Source organism: Saccopteryx bilineata, chromosome 4, assembly GCF_036850765.1.
Source record: "Saccopteryx bilineata isolate mSacBil1 chromosome 4, mSacBil1_pri_phased_curated, whole genome shotgun sequence".
Lineage (NCBI taxonomy): Eukaryota > Metazoa > Chordata > Mammalia > Chiroptera > Emballonuridae > Saccopteryx > Saccopteryx bilineata.
In genome coordinates, this window is record NC_089493.1 from 146,782,465 (window position 1) to 146,798,971 (window position 16,507).

At 35.8% G+C, this 16,507-nt stretch overlaps 1 protein-coding gene across 4 annotated transcripts in view; it reads left to right on the forward strand.

The window, feature by feature from the left end:
* The window catches only part of PNPLA8 (patatin like phospholipase domain containing 8), a 61,874-nt gene that overhangs the window by 17,011 nt on the left and 28,356 nt on the right, over positions 1 to 16,507 (forward strand). For all 4 annotated transcript variants that reach the window (XM_066272162.1, XM_066272158.1, XM_066272161.1 and 1 more), the window contains exons 4-6: positions 2,426 to 2,577; positions 6,681 to 6,775; positions 10,351 to 10,522. In XM_066272162.1, the coding sequence (XP_066128259.1) occupies positions 2,426 to 2,577; positions 6,681 to 6,775; positions 10,351 to 10,522 (419 nt within the window). The remainder of the gene's footprint in view (positions 1 to 2,425; positions 2,578 to 6,680; positions 6,776 to 10,350; positions 10,523 to 16,507) is intronic.

The following is a 16,507-nucleotide window of genomic DNA, read 5'->3' on the forward strand; positions in this document are numbered from 1 at the left end:
TATTTTTGTTATTTTAATATATTTTACTGGTGCTTGTCATATCAGTGTCACCTGTTCGTCTTTGAGCATTTGGTACTGGTTTCACACAACGTATAATTTTTCTGGATGCTGAACATTATGAGTTAAAATTGTTTAGGATCTAAATTATACCTAATAATTTTGTTTTCCAAATATAGAGTTTATTTGTTCTCTGCTTGAAACATAGAGTGGGGGTATTGATGACCTTAATTCAGTATGGATCAGAACTGGGTGAAGGCTGGTTTATGATTTGGTGAGACCTCTAGTTGCCTGTTTTTAGGGCATATTTTTTTAGGACTTGCAGTTGAGAGCCAGGTGTGTCCTCTACCACCACTACCACTACCCTCTTGAGCCATAAAATCTCAAGAGCACAAAAAATTACTTTCATTTCCAAAGTTTTTCAGCTTTAACTTCTCACAGCACATAGTTAAAGAATCCACCAAATATCTTGAGGTAAACCAGCCTGTGATTGAGGCCCTTCAGGTTAATTTTTATGGCTCCAAACCGCTGAGACTGAATGATTGTGGCTCCAAACCCATTTTGAATGATTGACTGGTTTCCCTGTCTTCCATTTATGTTCCTCTGTCTGAACCAAACCCAGTTTTTCAATATTTAGTTTCTTCTCCAACTCTGCAAATGCTTCAAGGGAATAAAAGCTGTAGTTTATAAACTTCCCAACTGTTGTCCTCTTTCCAGAATCTTAGCCTCTCCTGCCTTGTTTTGCTTTAGCAGCACTCCTATGCTTTAAAACAGATGGCACATTTTAAAAAATCAAGTCTTGCCTGACCAGGCAGTGGCACAGTGGATAGAGCTTCAGACTGGGACGCAGAGGACCCAGGTTCAAAACCTCGAGGTTGCTGGCTTGAGCACGGACTCACCAGCTTGAGCCCAAGGTCGCTGGTTTGAGCAATGGATCACTTGGTCTGCTGTAGCTCCCCGGTCAAAGCACATATGAGAAAGCAATCAATGAACAACTAAGGTGCTGCAAGGAAGAATTGATACTTCTCATCTCTCTCCCTTTCTGTCTGTCACTATCTGCCCCTCTCTCTGTCTCTGTCACAAAAGAAAAAGAAAAGAAATCAAGCCTTTCTAGCCTGACCAAGCAGCAGCACAGTGGATAGAGCATTGACCTGGGACATGGCGGACCCAGGTTCAAAACCCCGAGGTCACCATTTGAATGCAAGGTCACCGGCTTGAGCATGGGATCATAGACATGACCCCATGGTCACTGTCTTGAGCCCAAAGATTGCTGGCTTGAGCCCAAGGTTGCTGGTTTGAGCAAGGGGTCACTGGCTCAGCTGGAGCCCTGTGGTCAAGGCACATATGAGAAAGCAATCAGTGAACAACTAAGGTGCCACAGCAACTTAAAGTGCAACAGTCTCTGTCTGTCCCTGTCTGTCTCTTGCTTAAAAAAAAAAAAGACTTAAAAAAAATCAAGACTTTCTAGTTCTTACAGAGACTATTCTGTCCTAACCAGAGTGGAAATTAATATTTTCATGTTCCACCATTGCTCAGGTTCCTCTAGTGGGGCTTTGGAGCTCAACAATAAACCAGGGCAAACAAAACAAAAAAAAAATTGAAAAAATTTAGAATAGTATTATACATTTGATTTATTTTAAAAAAAGAAACAAAATGAGTGATACATTAGGATGTTACTTGATTTACTGGAGGTCATACAGTACAATTGTAGCTGTTTCTCAATTATTCCCTTAAACCTTAAGTCTGGGCTACTTACTGACCAGATGTGATGCTCTGTGCACAGAACCTAGACTTCTAGTCTTTGGTAAACTCAACAGAGAACCTTAGAATTTAAGCTCTTGCCTCTGATCAACAATATGAAGTTGAATGCTTAAAATCTTAAAGTCCCAGGTTTGTTTAAACTAGTTTTTAATTGTAATGGTCAGCCTTTGCCTTTTGATTTAATTTATTCACTTCTGTTCATATTTCACTCTGAGCTGCCCTTGTATCTCATGTACATTATACACAAGATGCTTCTTTTTTGTTTTAATAGCAAATTTAATTTCCAATAATTACTGTGAAGGAGGTTCATCTTAACTTTGGACAAAATATTGTATAAAATGTATAGTGTTAACCTTTTGTTGTAACATTAATAGTTTGTAAATTTATGTTAAGCAAATTACATTTTCTCTAATTGCTAAGCATTGCACCATTAAAAGGAAATATTTGGATAGAGGTTAATTTTTTTACCAAAATATTAGGACAAATATATTCTAGATATTAATTGACATTAATATGTCAGACACTATTGCCTCATTTAAGGTTACTGAGAGAGTGATAAACCATGGCAGCTTGGTTTCATGTGATGGTTTACACCTGTTGCTTAAAAATAATCATACATTTTCACTCTTGATTTGACAAAAGCAGCAAAAAATCTTTTTTCTAATAGGAGAAAATTCTCCCTTTTTTATTACGAATGAGACAAATGAAGGATGAAACTCTTCAGGCTTCAGTTAGAGAAATTTTGGCTTTAATTGGCTATGTGGATCCAGTGAAAGGAAGAGGAATCCGAATTCTCACAATTGATGGTGGAGGAACAAGGTAAGACTAGAATTGTGATTTTTAAAAACTGTAGCTCCAATTCAGCCTTAGCAGTTATTTTAACTAATTCAGTGTAATTATATTATTATAAAATCAAATTTTTAAAAGAAAACATGAAATATTTTTTCTTACTTGATCAATTTCAAAGTTTCTTTAACATACTTGAATTTTCTTTTATTTTAATTTGACCTAGTAGTTATATTTTAGTTTGTTTTTTGGTAGTGTAGGATAGCTTATCAACCAAGATTCTTTTAAAATCTTGGCAATGTTTTATAATGTTCGCTTTTCTATATTTATCTTGCCTGTATGTCAGCTCATCATTGGTAAAGCGATGGTTATAAAAGGAGCCTCTTTCAGTAACTTCCGACTCCCTGTACCTTCCCCTGCAGATGCCAGTTCTGGTGCTATGCCAGAACTATTAAACGCATTCTTAGTTCAGAAAGATCATTTTTGCCGTCAAGCTCCATTCTTACTACTGGCAGTCCAGCCGTGCTGCTTATTCTGTCTTAGTTTGTCTAGTTTCTTTCCACTTGTTGGTTAGAATCTTTGGCCTGGTTTTATGAACCTTCCCCCCAGATTTTCTAGGCTGGGTTCCAATTCCCTCTCATCTCTCCTCTTAGATTCATAGTACATACCCTGTGTATTGTTCTCAGATTTAATTTACCTCTGTGCCTTCATTCTACCTACTGTGCCCATTACTCTTCTGTATGCTCAAGTACTACCCTTATCTTCTTGTCTGTAGTCCTCTATGATAGCCATGTCCTTTAATATGAAGGGAGGAGTGAGTGATGAGATAAGGAAGCTGTTTAATGATCTAGGTAGAGGACAGTAAAATACCAGTCTTGGATGGTGGCAAGTGGGAAGCAGGAGAAAGGAATAATACGTAAAAACTTTTTAAACAGAAGCAGGAATGGATATAATATAAAATAGGCTGAGATCACTCTTAAGTATAAACCATGGGATGACTGGGACAGAATTGCAGGGATACGGGAGGAGATGACTGGTATTGAGAAAGAATTCTGTTTTGGATATGTCAAATGTAAGGTGTCACACATCCATATAGAAGTATTTAGTTGGCAAATGAAGATAGAATTGATTGAGTGAAAAATCTTAGAAGATCTTTTGAATCTTTCTTAGTGAAGTGAAATAACTCAGAAAGGTGGACATCATTCATGTGATAAAGTGGTAATGAATTGGACAGAATCATTCTAATTCATAGAGTTGGTTCCAAGTGAGGAGAAATAGAGAGTGGCAGTTAAGTGAGTAAGAAATTTCACTAAGGAGTGGGAAGAGGCAGTCCTTTCTGCCATTAAGTTCAGGGGAGTTAGAAGGGGTGGTGTCATTCATTGAGTCAACTAACAAGTATTGATTGAGTACCTACCATGTTCTAAATACTGGTTTAGATCCTGAAGTCACTGAGTAAACAAAACAGACAAAGTAAGTCCCCTTGGTCCTACTATTCTAAAGAAAGAGCCTGACCAGGCGGTGGTGCAGTGGATAGAGCATCGGACTGGGATGTGGAGGACCCAGGTTCAAGACCCCGAGGTCACCAGCTTGAGTGTGGGCTCATCTAGTTTGACCAAAGCTCGCCAGCTTGGACCCAAGGTTGCTGGCTTGAGCAAGGGGTCACTCAGTCTGCTGTAGCCCCCTGGTCAAGGCACATATGAGAAAGCAATCAATGAACAACTAAAGTGCCACAACAAAAAACTGATGATTAATGTTTCTCATCTCTCTGCGTTCCTGTCTGTCTGTCCCTATCTATCCCTCTCTCTGACTCTCGCTCTGTCTCTGTAAAAAAAATAAGTAAATAAAAAATAAAGGAGACAACAAATAGAAAAACAAAAAAAATATTGAATAATAGACGCTATGAAGAAAATAAAAACAAGTTAAAGTGTTAGAGAGTAACAGTGCTATTAGTGCTATTTCAAAGAGTGAACATAACTGTGGCTTCTTTTTGAAATAACATTTGAGTAGAGATCTGAAAGGACGTTAAAGAACAGTCGAATATCTGCTTAGAGTGAGGGAGATATGGTGAAAAGAGGTTTGTGACCAATAAGTATTTGACTTTCTAGAATGAGGGTTTTGATAGTCGTAGGAAATTGGAGTGAAGATATATGTGAAAACCTAGAGGTGGATTAGTATGAAGGTAGATTTAGATCAGGGATTGCCTACTGGAGGCACTTTTCCCCCTAGAAGACAGTTGTGTCTGCAGACATTTTGGTTATCACAAGTGGGGTACTGCCACTTGCATCCAGTGAGAAGAAAACAGTTGCTGCTAAGTATCTATAATGCATAGGATAGCCCCTACAACAAAGAATTATCCATCTCAAAATGTCAACACTGCTGCTGTTGAGAAACCTTGTTTTGGGGAATGTGAGAAAGCAGCCAGAATGAGAAATTTATGTTGAAAGGAATAACATGAAGGCCTGTAAGAAAAATAATTCTTATTTTTTATTTTCTGTGTTGTGTAAAAAAAAGCCTGGTACAGTGTTAGGTATGATATATAGAACCAAGCTGGCAAATATATTTATTTTAAAATTTATCCTGAGTTAATTTATACACAGAGCATTTAAAAATAGTTTTCTTCCTCATTATATGAGTAAAACTTGGGAGAAAAAAAAAAGGAAAAATATGAAGTCAAACATCATAGCTCAGAATTTCAGGATTATTTTTAATATTTTTATTCAAATCTTTTTATGTGTGTGAATACCACATGTGCATGTTTTGTTTCTGTTTTATAAGTAATGGTGGTCACATTATTAAATATATTTTATCCAGCATTATCTTTAAATCTTCATGTCTCACCTTGAATTCATATGTTTCTTTTATAAGCCATTTTAAATTCTCTTACCACTCTTCAAATCCACATTACTTCTTGCAATTAAAAAAAAAACCCACAAAAAACAGCATTTTTGGTTTTCTACTTGTGTATTACAGTATTTTCTGATGACTGCCTGTTAGCAGTAGCGAAGCACAGTTTGGCATTCTAAATGTTATTTTGTGGTATCTGACTACCATTGTGTTCCAGGACTTCTCTGCCCCACACCTTGTATTGGGATTATGTTTCATTATTTTTGTATATGCTCTTAGCGTTAAGAATTATCCACATTATGCTAAGTGAAATAAGTCAGACAAAGACAGATACCACATGGTTTCACTTATAGATGGAATCTAAAAAACAGTAAATGAACACACAAAACAAACTTACAGATACAGATAACAGACTGATGGTTGCCACATGGAGGGGGTTGGGGAACTGGGTGAAAAATATAAAAGGACTTAAAAGTACAAATTGGTAGTTACAAACTAGTCATGAGGATATGCAGAACAACATAGAAATTATAGTCAATAATACTGTAATAACTTTATGGTGTGAGATAACATTACTAGGCTTATCGGGGTGATCACTTTTTAAGTTAAATAAGTGTCTAATTGCTATGTTGTACACCTGAAACTAATATAATATTGTATGTCAACTACAATTAAATAAATTTTAACAAATTTAAAAAAGAATTGTGAACCTGTTATACACACCCTGAATTGGCAAGGATCCAGAAATGAATAAAGTCAGCAGCATAAATTAGCACATACTTAAAGTACAGCATTTCCTAAGATTGTTGAGAATTAAAAAAAAATTAATAAAAGCTTAAAAACATGACTAGTTAAATATATAAAACAAAACTATATAGAAGCAGAGGTGACCAACAACGTTATTGAGAGAAGGAACCAATATATAGCATCCCCAAACTAGTGAGTAGAGGCTGTAAGTATTTTCCACAGTTGGAGTATTTGTATTTTATTTTACTTTTTTCCCCCCACAGTTGGAGAATTTTTTTTTTTAAATCTTACATTGGTGTATTTTTGTAGTATAGATACTAGTATAAATTTTAAAATATGCAACTGTGGTACAGGGTTTGTACCATTATTTAAATGTTGGATATTCCAAGGTGACCTTAAAAACTTAAACTTTTACTGATGCTAAATTATATTACTGGTTTTCATGCTACCATATAAGCTAGAAAAGCAATTTTTAGGATTGTCTTATTCAGTAACTTAACTGTTCTTGAAACAGGAATTCTCATTTTGCCTTATCTTTTCTTTAGGGGTTTGGTTGCTCTTCAGACACTGCGAAAATTGGTTGAACTTACTCAGAAGCCAGTTCACCAACTGTTTGATTATATTTGTGGCGTAAGCACAGGTGATTATTACTATGGAGATGGTACATCCCAGCATTGCATTAAGAAAAAAAGAACATTAAGCACTTATGTTCAAAATCATTCTTTGAAATGATGGGTATTAATTTCATGTTTTGATGATGAATAATCTTTTGTTTTGCTTAACGAACTTTTAAAAATATTTATTGAGAATAAGTTAACATTCAGAAAAAAAGTTTTTAATGAATTTTCTAATATTTCTTAAATAAGTCACATTGACAAGTTATGAATTATGAGTTACTGCTTTATGGTATAGTCACCTTATGGAAAGTGATGAAATGGAAGGAAGGTAGATACTCAGAAATTGTGCTTGAACCAACAGAATATTGAAAAATGAACAAAATTGCACTTATTTGTGAGAGGTGTCCCTCTGCGAAGTAATTGATGCTTCTGTCATTTTTCACTAATCTAGTTGTTTGAAGCCAGAATTTAAACTGATAAATGTGAGAATCCATGTTTATTAATGGCAATTTTTAGTATTAATAGTTGATACACATTTAAAATTACAGTTTCATATTTTTATAGAAGAAATTGGCAACCTAGAATACAGTTATACAGAATAATTTCTTAGTTTTTATTGACTCACCATCAGATGAATTTTTGTTCTATTCTGTTTATTTGTCTATTTTCTTATGCCAGCTCTCTCACCTATTATTCCTCACCACCACCTCTCCTACCCCCCCCCCCAGCACCTCAAGTCTCTCAGGATACCCAATGCTATTGCTTACCTCCCAGGTAACCCAGAGGACCATTAAGACTGTAGATCAGGGGTCCCCAAACTACGGCCCGCGGTCCGCATATGACCCCTGAGGCCATTTATCCGGCCCCCACTGCACTTCCAGAAGGGGCACCTCTTTCATTGGTGGTCAGTGAGAGGAGCATAGTTCCCATTGAAATACTGGTCAGTTTGTTGATTTAAATTTACTCGTTCTTTATTTTAAATATTGTATTTGTTCTCGTTTTGTTTTTTTTACTTTAAAATAAGGTATGTGCAATGTGCACAGGGATTTGTTCATATTTTTTTTATAGTCTGACCCTCCAACAGTCTGAGGGACAGTGAACTGGCCCCCTGTGTAAAAAGTTTGGGGACCCCTGCTGTAGATCCTGGCTATATATTTTATTGTTTGATCTAATCGTTTCTCACTTTACAATTAATCTTAATTTCTTCACAGGTTTTAAATTCTATTTTTCTTATTTTTTGAATTATGGTAGTAGTTCTAAAGACTACTAGCAACAAAAATCATATGATTTGTCTATATTACCTGTGTCAAGCATAACAAAAATTCCCAAAGGACATGCCAATTGATGCTTGTTATGAAAACGAAATGAGAGCACAGGGATGACTCAAGAACATAAGGAATCAGTGACTCCTGTGATGTTCCACTGAACACTGATTCCTCAAGGTGTTAGCAAATTTGGGAAGTACTGGGTTAAAGGAAGTTAAACAGTTTTTTTTTAAAGAGATATGTCCGAGATCTTTTGGTATGTTAAAAATGTATTGTGACTTTTCTGAATTGGAAAATGTTATGTATATCCCAAATTGATATAACTATGGGAACTTCGTAAATAGACATTTCACAGGGTGAGTGTTCTTTGGTACTTGTTTTGGAACTATTACCCTATTTCTTTTACATTTTAGACTCACCCTAGCAATTCTAACATTTATGCATGTCTACAAGGTAACTTCTGCTTTGGCACTATTCTTATGGGTGGGTGCTCAAAGAGAATTTTAAATCAGAGATTTACTCATGGAGTAGAATATTTGTTCATATAATATGTCTATTTTTATATTAATCACAATATATTATTTCCATTGCTTTCTAGCTTACATTAAACTTAATTTATAATACAGTATTTATAATTTTTTTCTATATTTTGTATTCTAATGTAGAAATTTTTTTCACTTATAATTATTATAAAGTTAATAAATATACTTAATTCAAGGGTAATGTCATTACTAGTTCAGTGAAATTTAGATTAATACCTTCTCATTTTTATATTAGCTCTACTTAAAAGGAAAGAACCTAATATTTTGGCAAGTTACTTCTTGTGTTAATTACAACTTTTTTACAAATTGAAAAATAACTTTCTATTATATAGTTATGCCATACAGTGTATTTTAAAATATAAGCTCTTATCCTTTACTAGAATAAAACTAAGTATAATAAAATACTTACAGTAATTATGAAAGTGATTTTCTGTGTTTTTTCTCTGCAATCTGAAGTAAGCAGTGATGCTATATACCTCTTTGCCTTGTCCCACCCTTTTCGCAACCCCAAACCTTTCTCCAGTTTCTCCTGTTAGTGCAGTGTTAGGCCAGTTAAGTAGGTACACTAGATGGCAGTGTGTCCTACTAGTTGCAGCTAGGATGTGGAATAGCTATTTAAAAGGACATTCCAGAGACCTAATTTCTTTGATTACATTAGTTCTCAGGACCAACCTGAAAGAGTAATTATTTTAATGAATTGGTTGTCAAATACACTGTATTCTGTGACCAAAACTAAGGAACTTATTAAGGTTAGAAATGACATTCTCTTCCCCAGTATCTTTTTTTTGTTTGTTTATTCAGTAAGCTTGCCCCTCATTGGGATTCACCTGGCCTGTCCACTAGGGGGAGATGCTCTGCCCATCTGGGGCATTGCTCCGTTGCTCAGCAACTGAACTCTTCTTAGAAACACCTGAGGCGGAGGCCATGGGGCCATCCTCAGTGCCTGGGGCCAACTTGCTCTACTTGAGCCATGGCTGCAGGAGGGGAAGAGAGAGAGAGAAGTGAGAGGGGAAGGGGTGGAGACAGATGGGTGCTTCTCCTGAGTGTCCTTACTGGGAATCGAACCCAGGATATCCACACACCTGGTTGATGCTCTATCACTGAGCTAACCAGCCAGGGCCCACAATATCTTAATTATATATTATTTAATGCAGTGTTAAAATGACAGATTTTTATATTTTTTTAAATTGTCATAATCCTCATTGATTACCATTTATGTATCCTTAGTGAAGCCCAGTAAATAAAGCTCTTTGTATAAAGACTAGTAAATAAAGCTGATATAAGAACTTTATAAATGCCTGGCCAGGCAGTGGCACAGTGGATGGAGTGTCAGACTGGGATGTGGAGGACCCAGGTTCGAGACCCCCAGGTCGCCAGCTTGAGCACGGGCTCATCTGGCTTGAGCAAAGCTCACCAGCTTGGACCCAAGGTCGCTGGCTTGAGCAAGGGGTTACTCGGCCTGCTGATGGCCCACGGTCAAGGCACATATGAGAAAGCAATCAATGAACAACTAAGGTGTCGCAACAAAAAACTGATGATTGGTGCTTCTCATCTCTCTTCGTTCCTGTCTGTCTCTGTAAAAAAAAAAAAACACTTTATAACTTTTAGTTGTTGTAATTACCTTTATTTTATAGATGAAAAGATTGGGGCTCTAAGAGGTTGAGTAGTCTGTCCCAGGTGACACAGTTTGAAAGTGTCAAAGGTCGAGTTTTAACCAGGTCTGTGACTCAGGTGATCTTATAAATGCTGTAACATCAACACTGAGAGAAACTAAAGATTTTTTTTTTTCAGGTGCTATATTAGCATTCATGTTGGGATTATTTCATATGCCCCTGGATGAATGTGAGGAACTTTATCGAAAATTAGGAACAGATGTGTTTTCACAAAATGTCATTGTTGGAACAGTCAAAATGAGCTGGAGCCATGCATTTTATGACAGCCAGATATGGGAAAATATTCTTAAGTAAGTGATATAATTATTTTTTTGAAAAATGTTTTGATTATCTAGGTAATATGTGCATAGTGTAATTTGAAAATGCTGAATAATATAAGTATAATATTAAATTATTGATCCCACTAGTTAAAGATAATCACTATAAATATTTTAGTGAATCTGTTTTAGTCACTTATCTTTATGTGAAATTTACATGTAAAAGTTGCAATTGACTTTAAAAACTGAAACTGTATTCTATATAAATTATTTTGCATCCTATTGTTTTTACTTACCATATTAGTCTTTCTCAGAAGTCATCAACAAATATTTCTCTAAAACACTAAGTTTTAAACATTTTTTTTTCAAAACACAACAAAGCCATTGTTTCCACTTTCCAGAAATAGAAGCATAATTTAGAAATATAAAATCATGCACAATCTCATTATTCAGAGCTCTAGAGTTTTCAGTATGGGTCAGTTTATAAGAAGCACAATTATTGGACCAATGCTAATGTATTTTTAAAATTATCATATATGAAATAGAGAACATATAAAGAAAATGGTGAAAATAACTTATAATCCTACTTGGTGATGTATTTTTTTCTATAGTTTCTTAGAGATAAATAAGTGTGTGTATGTATGGGGTTCTGAATATCCATGTGTATTTATCCCCTTCACAAAATTGTAATGGTATTGCGCTTGTAATTTTGTATCCTGCGTTTTTATTTAGCACTTTATCATGACGGATTTCCTATGTCATTAAGTGTTTCCTGAGGCATGTTTTAAAGGCTAGCTGTCCTATTTTATGGACGTACTATTTTTTGTTTAAGAAATTCCCTATTGGAAAATGTCTACTTTTTAAATATTTTTACAGTTTAAAATGAAGTTTTAACTGGACATTCTACATCTCTACTTAAATCTCTAATTATATCTTTAAGGTAAATTTCTAGAGTGAAATTTTAGGTCAGAAAGTATACGTGTTTTAAAAATTCTTCAAAACAGATATCCCAATTTATTCACCCATCAGCATCAATTTGTATTTCCATTTCATGAAATATTTATGAACACCAAACATTTTAATTTTAAAGCTGTGTCAGTTTGAGGGATTTTTAAACTGGTGTTTTAAATTTGCATCATTTTGACTTGATGAGTTGGAACATTTATGCTTGGATTTTACGTGTGTGTGTGTGTGTGTGTGTGTGAATTTCAAAGACATAGTATTTCCTCATTTCCTTTTAGAATATTTCTCACTATACTGTAAATATATTAAAAATATTTTTATGTTGAAAATATGTTTTTTAATTAATGAGATTTTTAGTGTTACCTGACAGGGTGGACCCTGTGACCTCTGGCACACTGGGATGTGGCTTTATCCACTGAAGCACCCAGCCAGCAACTTTCTTTTATTAACTTTGCTTTTATGTTTGAGAAGTATTTTTTTTTGTGTGTGTGTGTGTTTTTCTGAAGCTGGAAACCGGGAGAGACAGTCAGACAGACTCTCGCATGCGCCCGACGGGGATCCACCCGGCACGCCCACCAGGGGCGACGCTCTGCCCACGAGGGGGCGATGCTCTGCCCCTCCGGGGCGTCGCTCTGCCGCGACCAGAGCCACTCTAGCGCCCGGGGCAGAGGCCAAGGAGCCATCCCCAGCGCCCGGGCCATCTTTGCTCCAGTGGAGCCTTGGCTGCGGGAGGGGAAGAGAGAGACAGAGAGGAAGGAGGGGGGTGGGGGTAGAGAAGCAAATGGGCGCTTCTCCTGTGTGCCCTGGCCGGGAATCGAACCCGGGTCCCCCGCACGCCAGGCCGACGCTCTACCACTGAGCCAACCGGCCAGGGCTGAGAAGTATTTTCTACATTGAAATCAAGTACAACTTTTTAGTCTTAGGATTTAATTATTTTATTTTTAATTCTTGTCATCTGAAATTTATTTTAGTATGTATCATAAGGGGATCAGACTTATTTTTTTACTCCAGTATTACTGCAAATATCCCTGTACCTTTTACCAAGTACTTTTTCCTTTTTTTTCCACCGATTTGAAACACCAACTTTATCATATTTTAAATTAATCTACATTAGAATTTATGTCCAAGTTTCTTTTTTTCTCTATTGATTTAAAAATTTTTTGCCCAAATTGTTTATTGATTCTTTTAGTCTTTTTATTTGTTTTTTTGTTTTTGTTTTTTTTTTTTTTTGCATTTTTCTGAAGCTAGAAACAGGGAGAGACAGTCAGACAGACTCCCGCATGCGCCCGACCAGGATCCACCCGGCACGCCCACCAGGGGCCATGCTCTGTCCACCAGGGGGCGATGCTCTGCCCATCCTGGGCGTTGCCATGTTGCAACCAGAGCCACTCTAGCGCCTGGGGCAGAGGCCACAGAGCCATCCCCAGCGCCCGGGCCATCTTTGCTCCAATGGAGCCCTGGCTGCGGGAGGGGAAGAGAGAGACAGAGAGGAAGGCGCGGTGGAGGGGTGGAGAAGCAAATGGGCGCTTCTCCTATGTGCCCTGGCCGGGAATCGAACCCGGGTCCTCCGCATGCTAGGCCGACGCTCTACCGCTGAGCCAACCGGCCAGGGCCTTTTTATTGATTTTCAAAAATCTGTTCTCTATTTTCATTTTATCTCAAGTGAATTTTAGATTATTTTAATTACATTAAAAACATAATCCCACTGGTATTTTGATTGAAATTACATGAAATATAGCAGTTATTTTTGCAATAATGGTATCTTTTCAATTGAGTGATCTTCCCATTCATTAAAATTATTCATTGCTTATTTGGGGGTCTTCCTTTGTGTGTATTTAAAAAATATGTCTCAGTTTTCATGAAGTCGTAAAGTCATAGTACTGGTAAACAGTGGTGGGAGTCAGCCAGTTTGCACCAGTTTAGCAGAACCAATAGCTAATTTTTTGTTGAGTCCTGTGAACCGGTTGTTAAAATGGCACTTGTAATCATGGTTCTTTCTAAGGTAGGCACCTGGGCAACCACCCAATGTGGAAATCACAAATTTACGTTCCTTACTCTTTCTTAACGTTTGTCTGCTCAACAGCGTATTCTAAGCACCTGTGGTAAGGTTCATTTTGTCCATAGGTGAAAAAAATTACAAGTGAGGACGCCAATCAAAAAGCAATATGGAAACATCTTAAATGACAATCTTACTGTTTTTTTGTCAGGTATTATTTAATATTTTCATTAATATTTTAAACTTTCTTATAATCTAGTTTTGTGTACCTCCTATTGTTCTTAAGTGTTAAGTACATGAAATAATAAACTACCTTTAGGTATGTCTTTTTTTATATTTTAAATGGTCGTTAGGGTAGAGAATCAGTTTTTAAATTATTTGAATCCCATCACTGCTGGTAAGGTTTTTTAAATGAAGATTTAAAATTTATTATAAAACCAGCCTGTGTACTATAAAATGTTTTTTCCTTTTGTTGCTCATCAGAATCCTCATGTGTTTGCATATTTCTATTTCACTTTGCTCCTTCAAGGGATTCTTTATTTTTAATCACAACATTGATAAATTTTCTAATATGGTCAATTGTTTTCTCTTTTCCTTACCTTTTCATTCAACCTTTGCTGCAAAACCAGCCATTCCAAAACTCAAGTGTTTTAAAATGACAATGACTTAGTATCATGATTCTGTGGTTTGATTGGGTGTTTCTTCTGTTCTTGTCTAAACTCACTCACATGGCTGTTGGCAGTTACCAGCTCATTAGAGATGGCTAGGATGGTTGGTCTCTCCACATGGTCAGTCTTATTGTGGACTTCATCTTGTAATGGTGGTCTCAGAGTTTCAAAAAGGGAAGCCCCAGTACAAAAGTCCTTACCAAGCCTCAGTTTATTTTATTTACATTTATCTATGTATTTGTTTATTTTTACTACTATGTACATATAAATTCAAAATAAATTGATTGTAATACACCATAACTTCTTATTGACACTCACCCAAAATAATCACCTGGAAAACCCGCTAAAATTTTGTGAAAAAGTACAGAAGTCTTGGTCACATTTAAATCACTGAGACCTAGAGAGAAATACTATTATAACAAACTAATAGACGTTCCAAAAGTTTTCTTGTTCTTCATTGTAATGTTTTACAAAGCACAATGCAGTTGCTACATGGCAAAGTAGTGTAGCAGAGAAATAAAAGCCAAAACAAACAAACCAAAGAAAGCAAGCCACAAGTCTAAAATTGTTAAACAATAGTTCAAACTTTGTAATGAAATCTATCATTAGGTTAATTCAAACAAATCCTCCTGTTGACTTAAATGTCAGATTTATCCAAAATCACCCTCACAGAGATATCCAAAATGATGTAATATTTGACCAAATATCTGAGTACCCCATGTCCCAGTCAAGTTGACATAGGAAACACCATGCACGTGTTTTCTAGTTTGGGCTGGTATGAATATGCTGCTCTGAACCTTCTTGAATAGGTTTTTGGGTGAATATATGTGTGCATTTTTGCTGAGTACATATCTAGGAGTGAAATCATTCTGTCATATAGTGTAAGCATATGTATATTCAGTTTTCAAAATGGATGTGTAAGTTTACATTCCTGTCAGCAGCGTATGGAAGTTCTGGTTGCTCCACATACTTATGAAGCTATAACACTTGGCATTTGTTGTATTTTTTTATTTTAGTCATTCTAATGAGTGTGCATAGACATTGTGCTGTAACATCGATTTGCACTTCTTGATAAAGAAGCTGAACTCAAAAAATAAATCTTCCTATACCTTGCAGTGTATGGTTTAACTTTATTTAACACAAACCAAGTTTAAAATTAATACCTGAGATGTTTAAAATGAAAAGACTTTGCTAGGGCAAATTGTTTGCTCTACTATACTTACTCTCTAGCTTTTTTGGTCATTTTTTTTCTCTCCCATTGGTTATTGAGATCATTTTTATAGGTATTGGTTTATTTACTGTGATAATAATTTTGTGTTATTTTAGAGACACTTTTTAATTACAGCTTCAGCAGAGTCTAGGAATATTGACGTTATTTTTCATATTTTGACATGTCTCTGAAATAAACAGTGTTTTCTTTTTGAATTTATATTTATAACTTAATTCACTAATGCATTTTCGTTCTGTTAGTACAGTCAAGATTTGAACAAAATGGGAATGAATGTAAACTTTGCTTAAAATATGAAAGCAGCATGCTCCAGGATCTCTCTCCCACTTTTACAGCAAGATTCTATGGCAGAATCAAGTGAAAGACCTGTAGAAAGATAACATTTTATTGTTCTTCACTCAGAAGGAGCATATAGGTCAGGTTGGGAAAAAGAAAGACCTTGTCCATGTGAGAAAATATTTTACATTGATAATTTTAACAGGTTGTGAAGGGCAGATCACTACTTAATTTGTACATTCTACAAATTAGCATGAATTCATTCTAGTTGAGAAACATGAGTATTATTTGAAAAAAAATGCCATTAGAAAAATGTTTTTCTTATTGAGGCAGGATGATTTAAAAATAAAAAACATAGTCTTTATATTTACTATAAGGGAAAAACATAATTTTTAAGTCAGAAAGAAATCTATACTGAAGTAAAATTCTTCTATAATGGAAAAATTGCTACCCAAGGACATTTCTATAATGTTGCAATAATTCAACTGCTAACTTAGATAGCCTAATAAACATTTCGTGGGGGTGACATTGGCTTTGTATTGCTAAAATAAGTTTAAAGTCTAAATGTCCTGATCTGGTTTTTGTATTACTCTGTAACTAGCCTACCCATTCTGCAGTCCTATCTTGACACAGCTCCTTTATTCTGTCAGAAGGACCCTGGAAACTGTTATCAGATTTTTTCTGTTTATGTGATAACTTTCTCCTGTTTGTGTCCTAACTTTGAAGTGGTACTTTGCCATGTTTTGGTGTCCTTTTCAAGCTGCACCTCCATACATATTTCCCAGATATTGCAGCCTTTAATAATTGCCCTCCGTTAGAACTGTAGTTACTTGCAGTTTTAATCAGACATTAGTAAATAATCACAGCCCCAGCCCGAGAGCTCGATT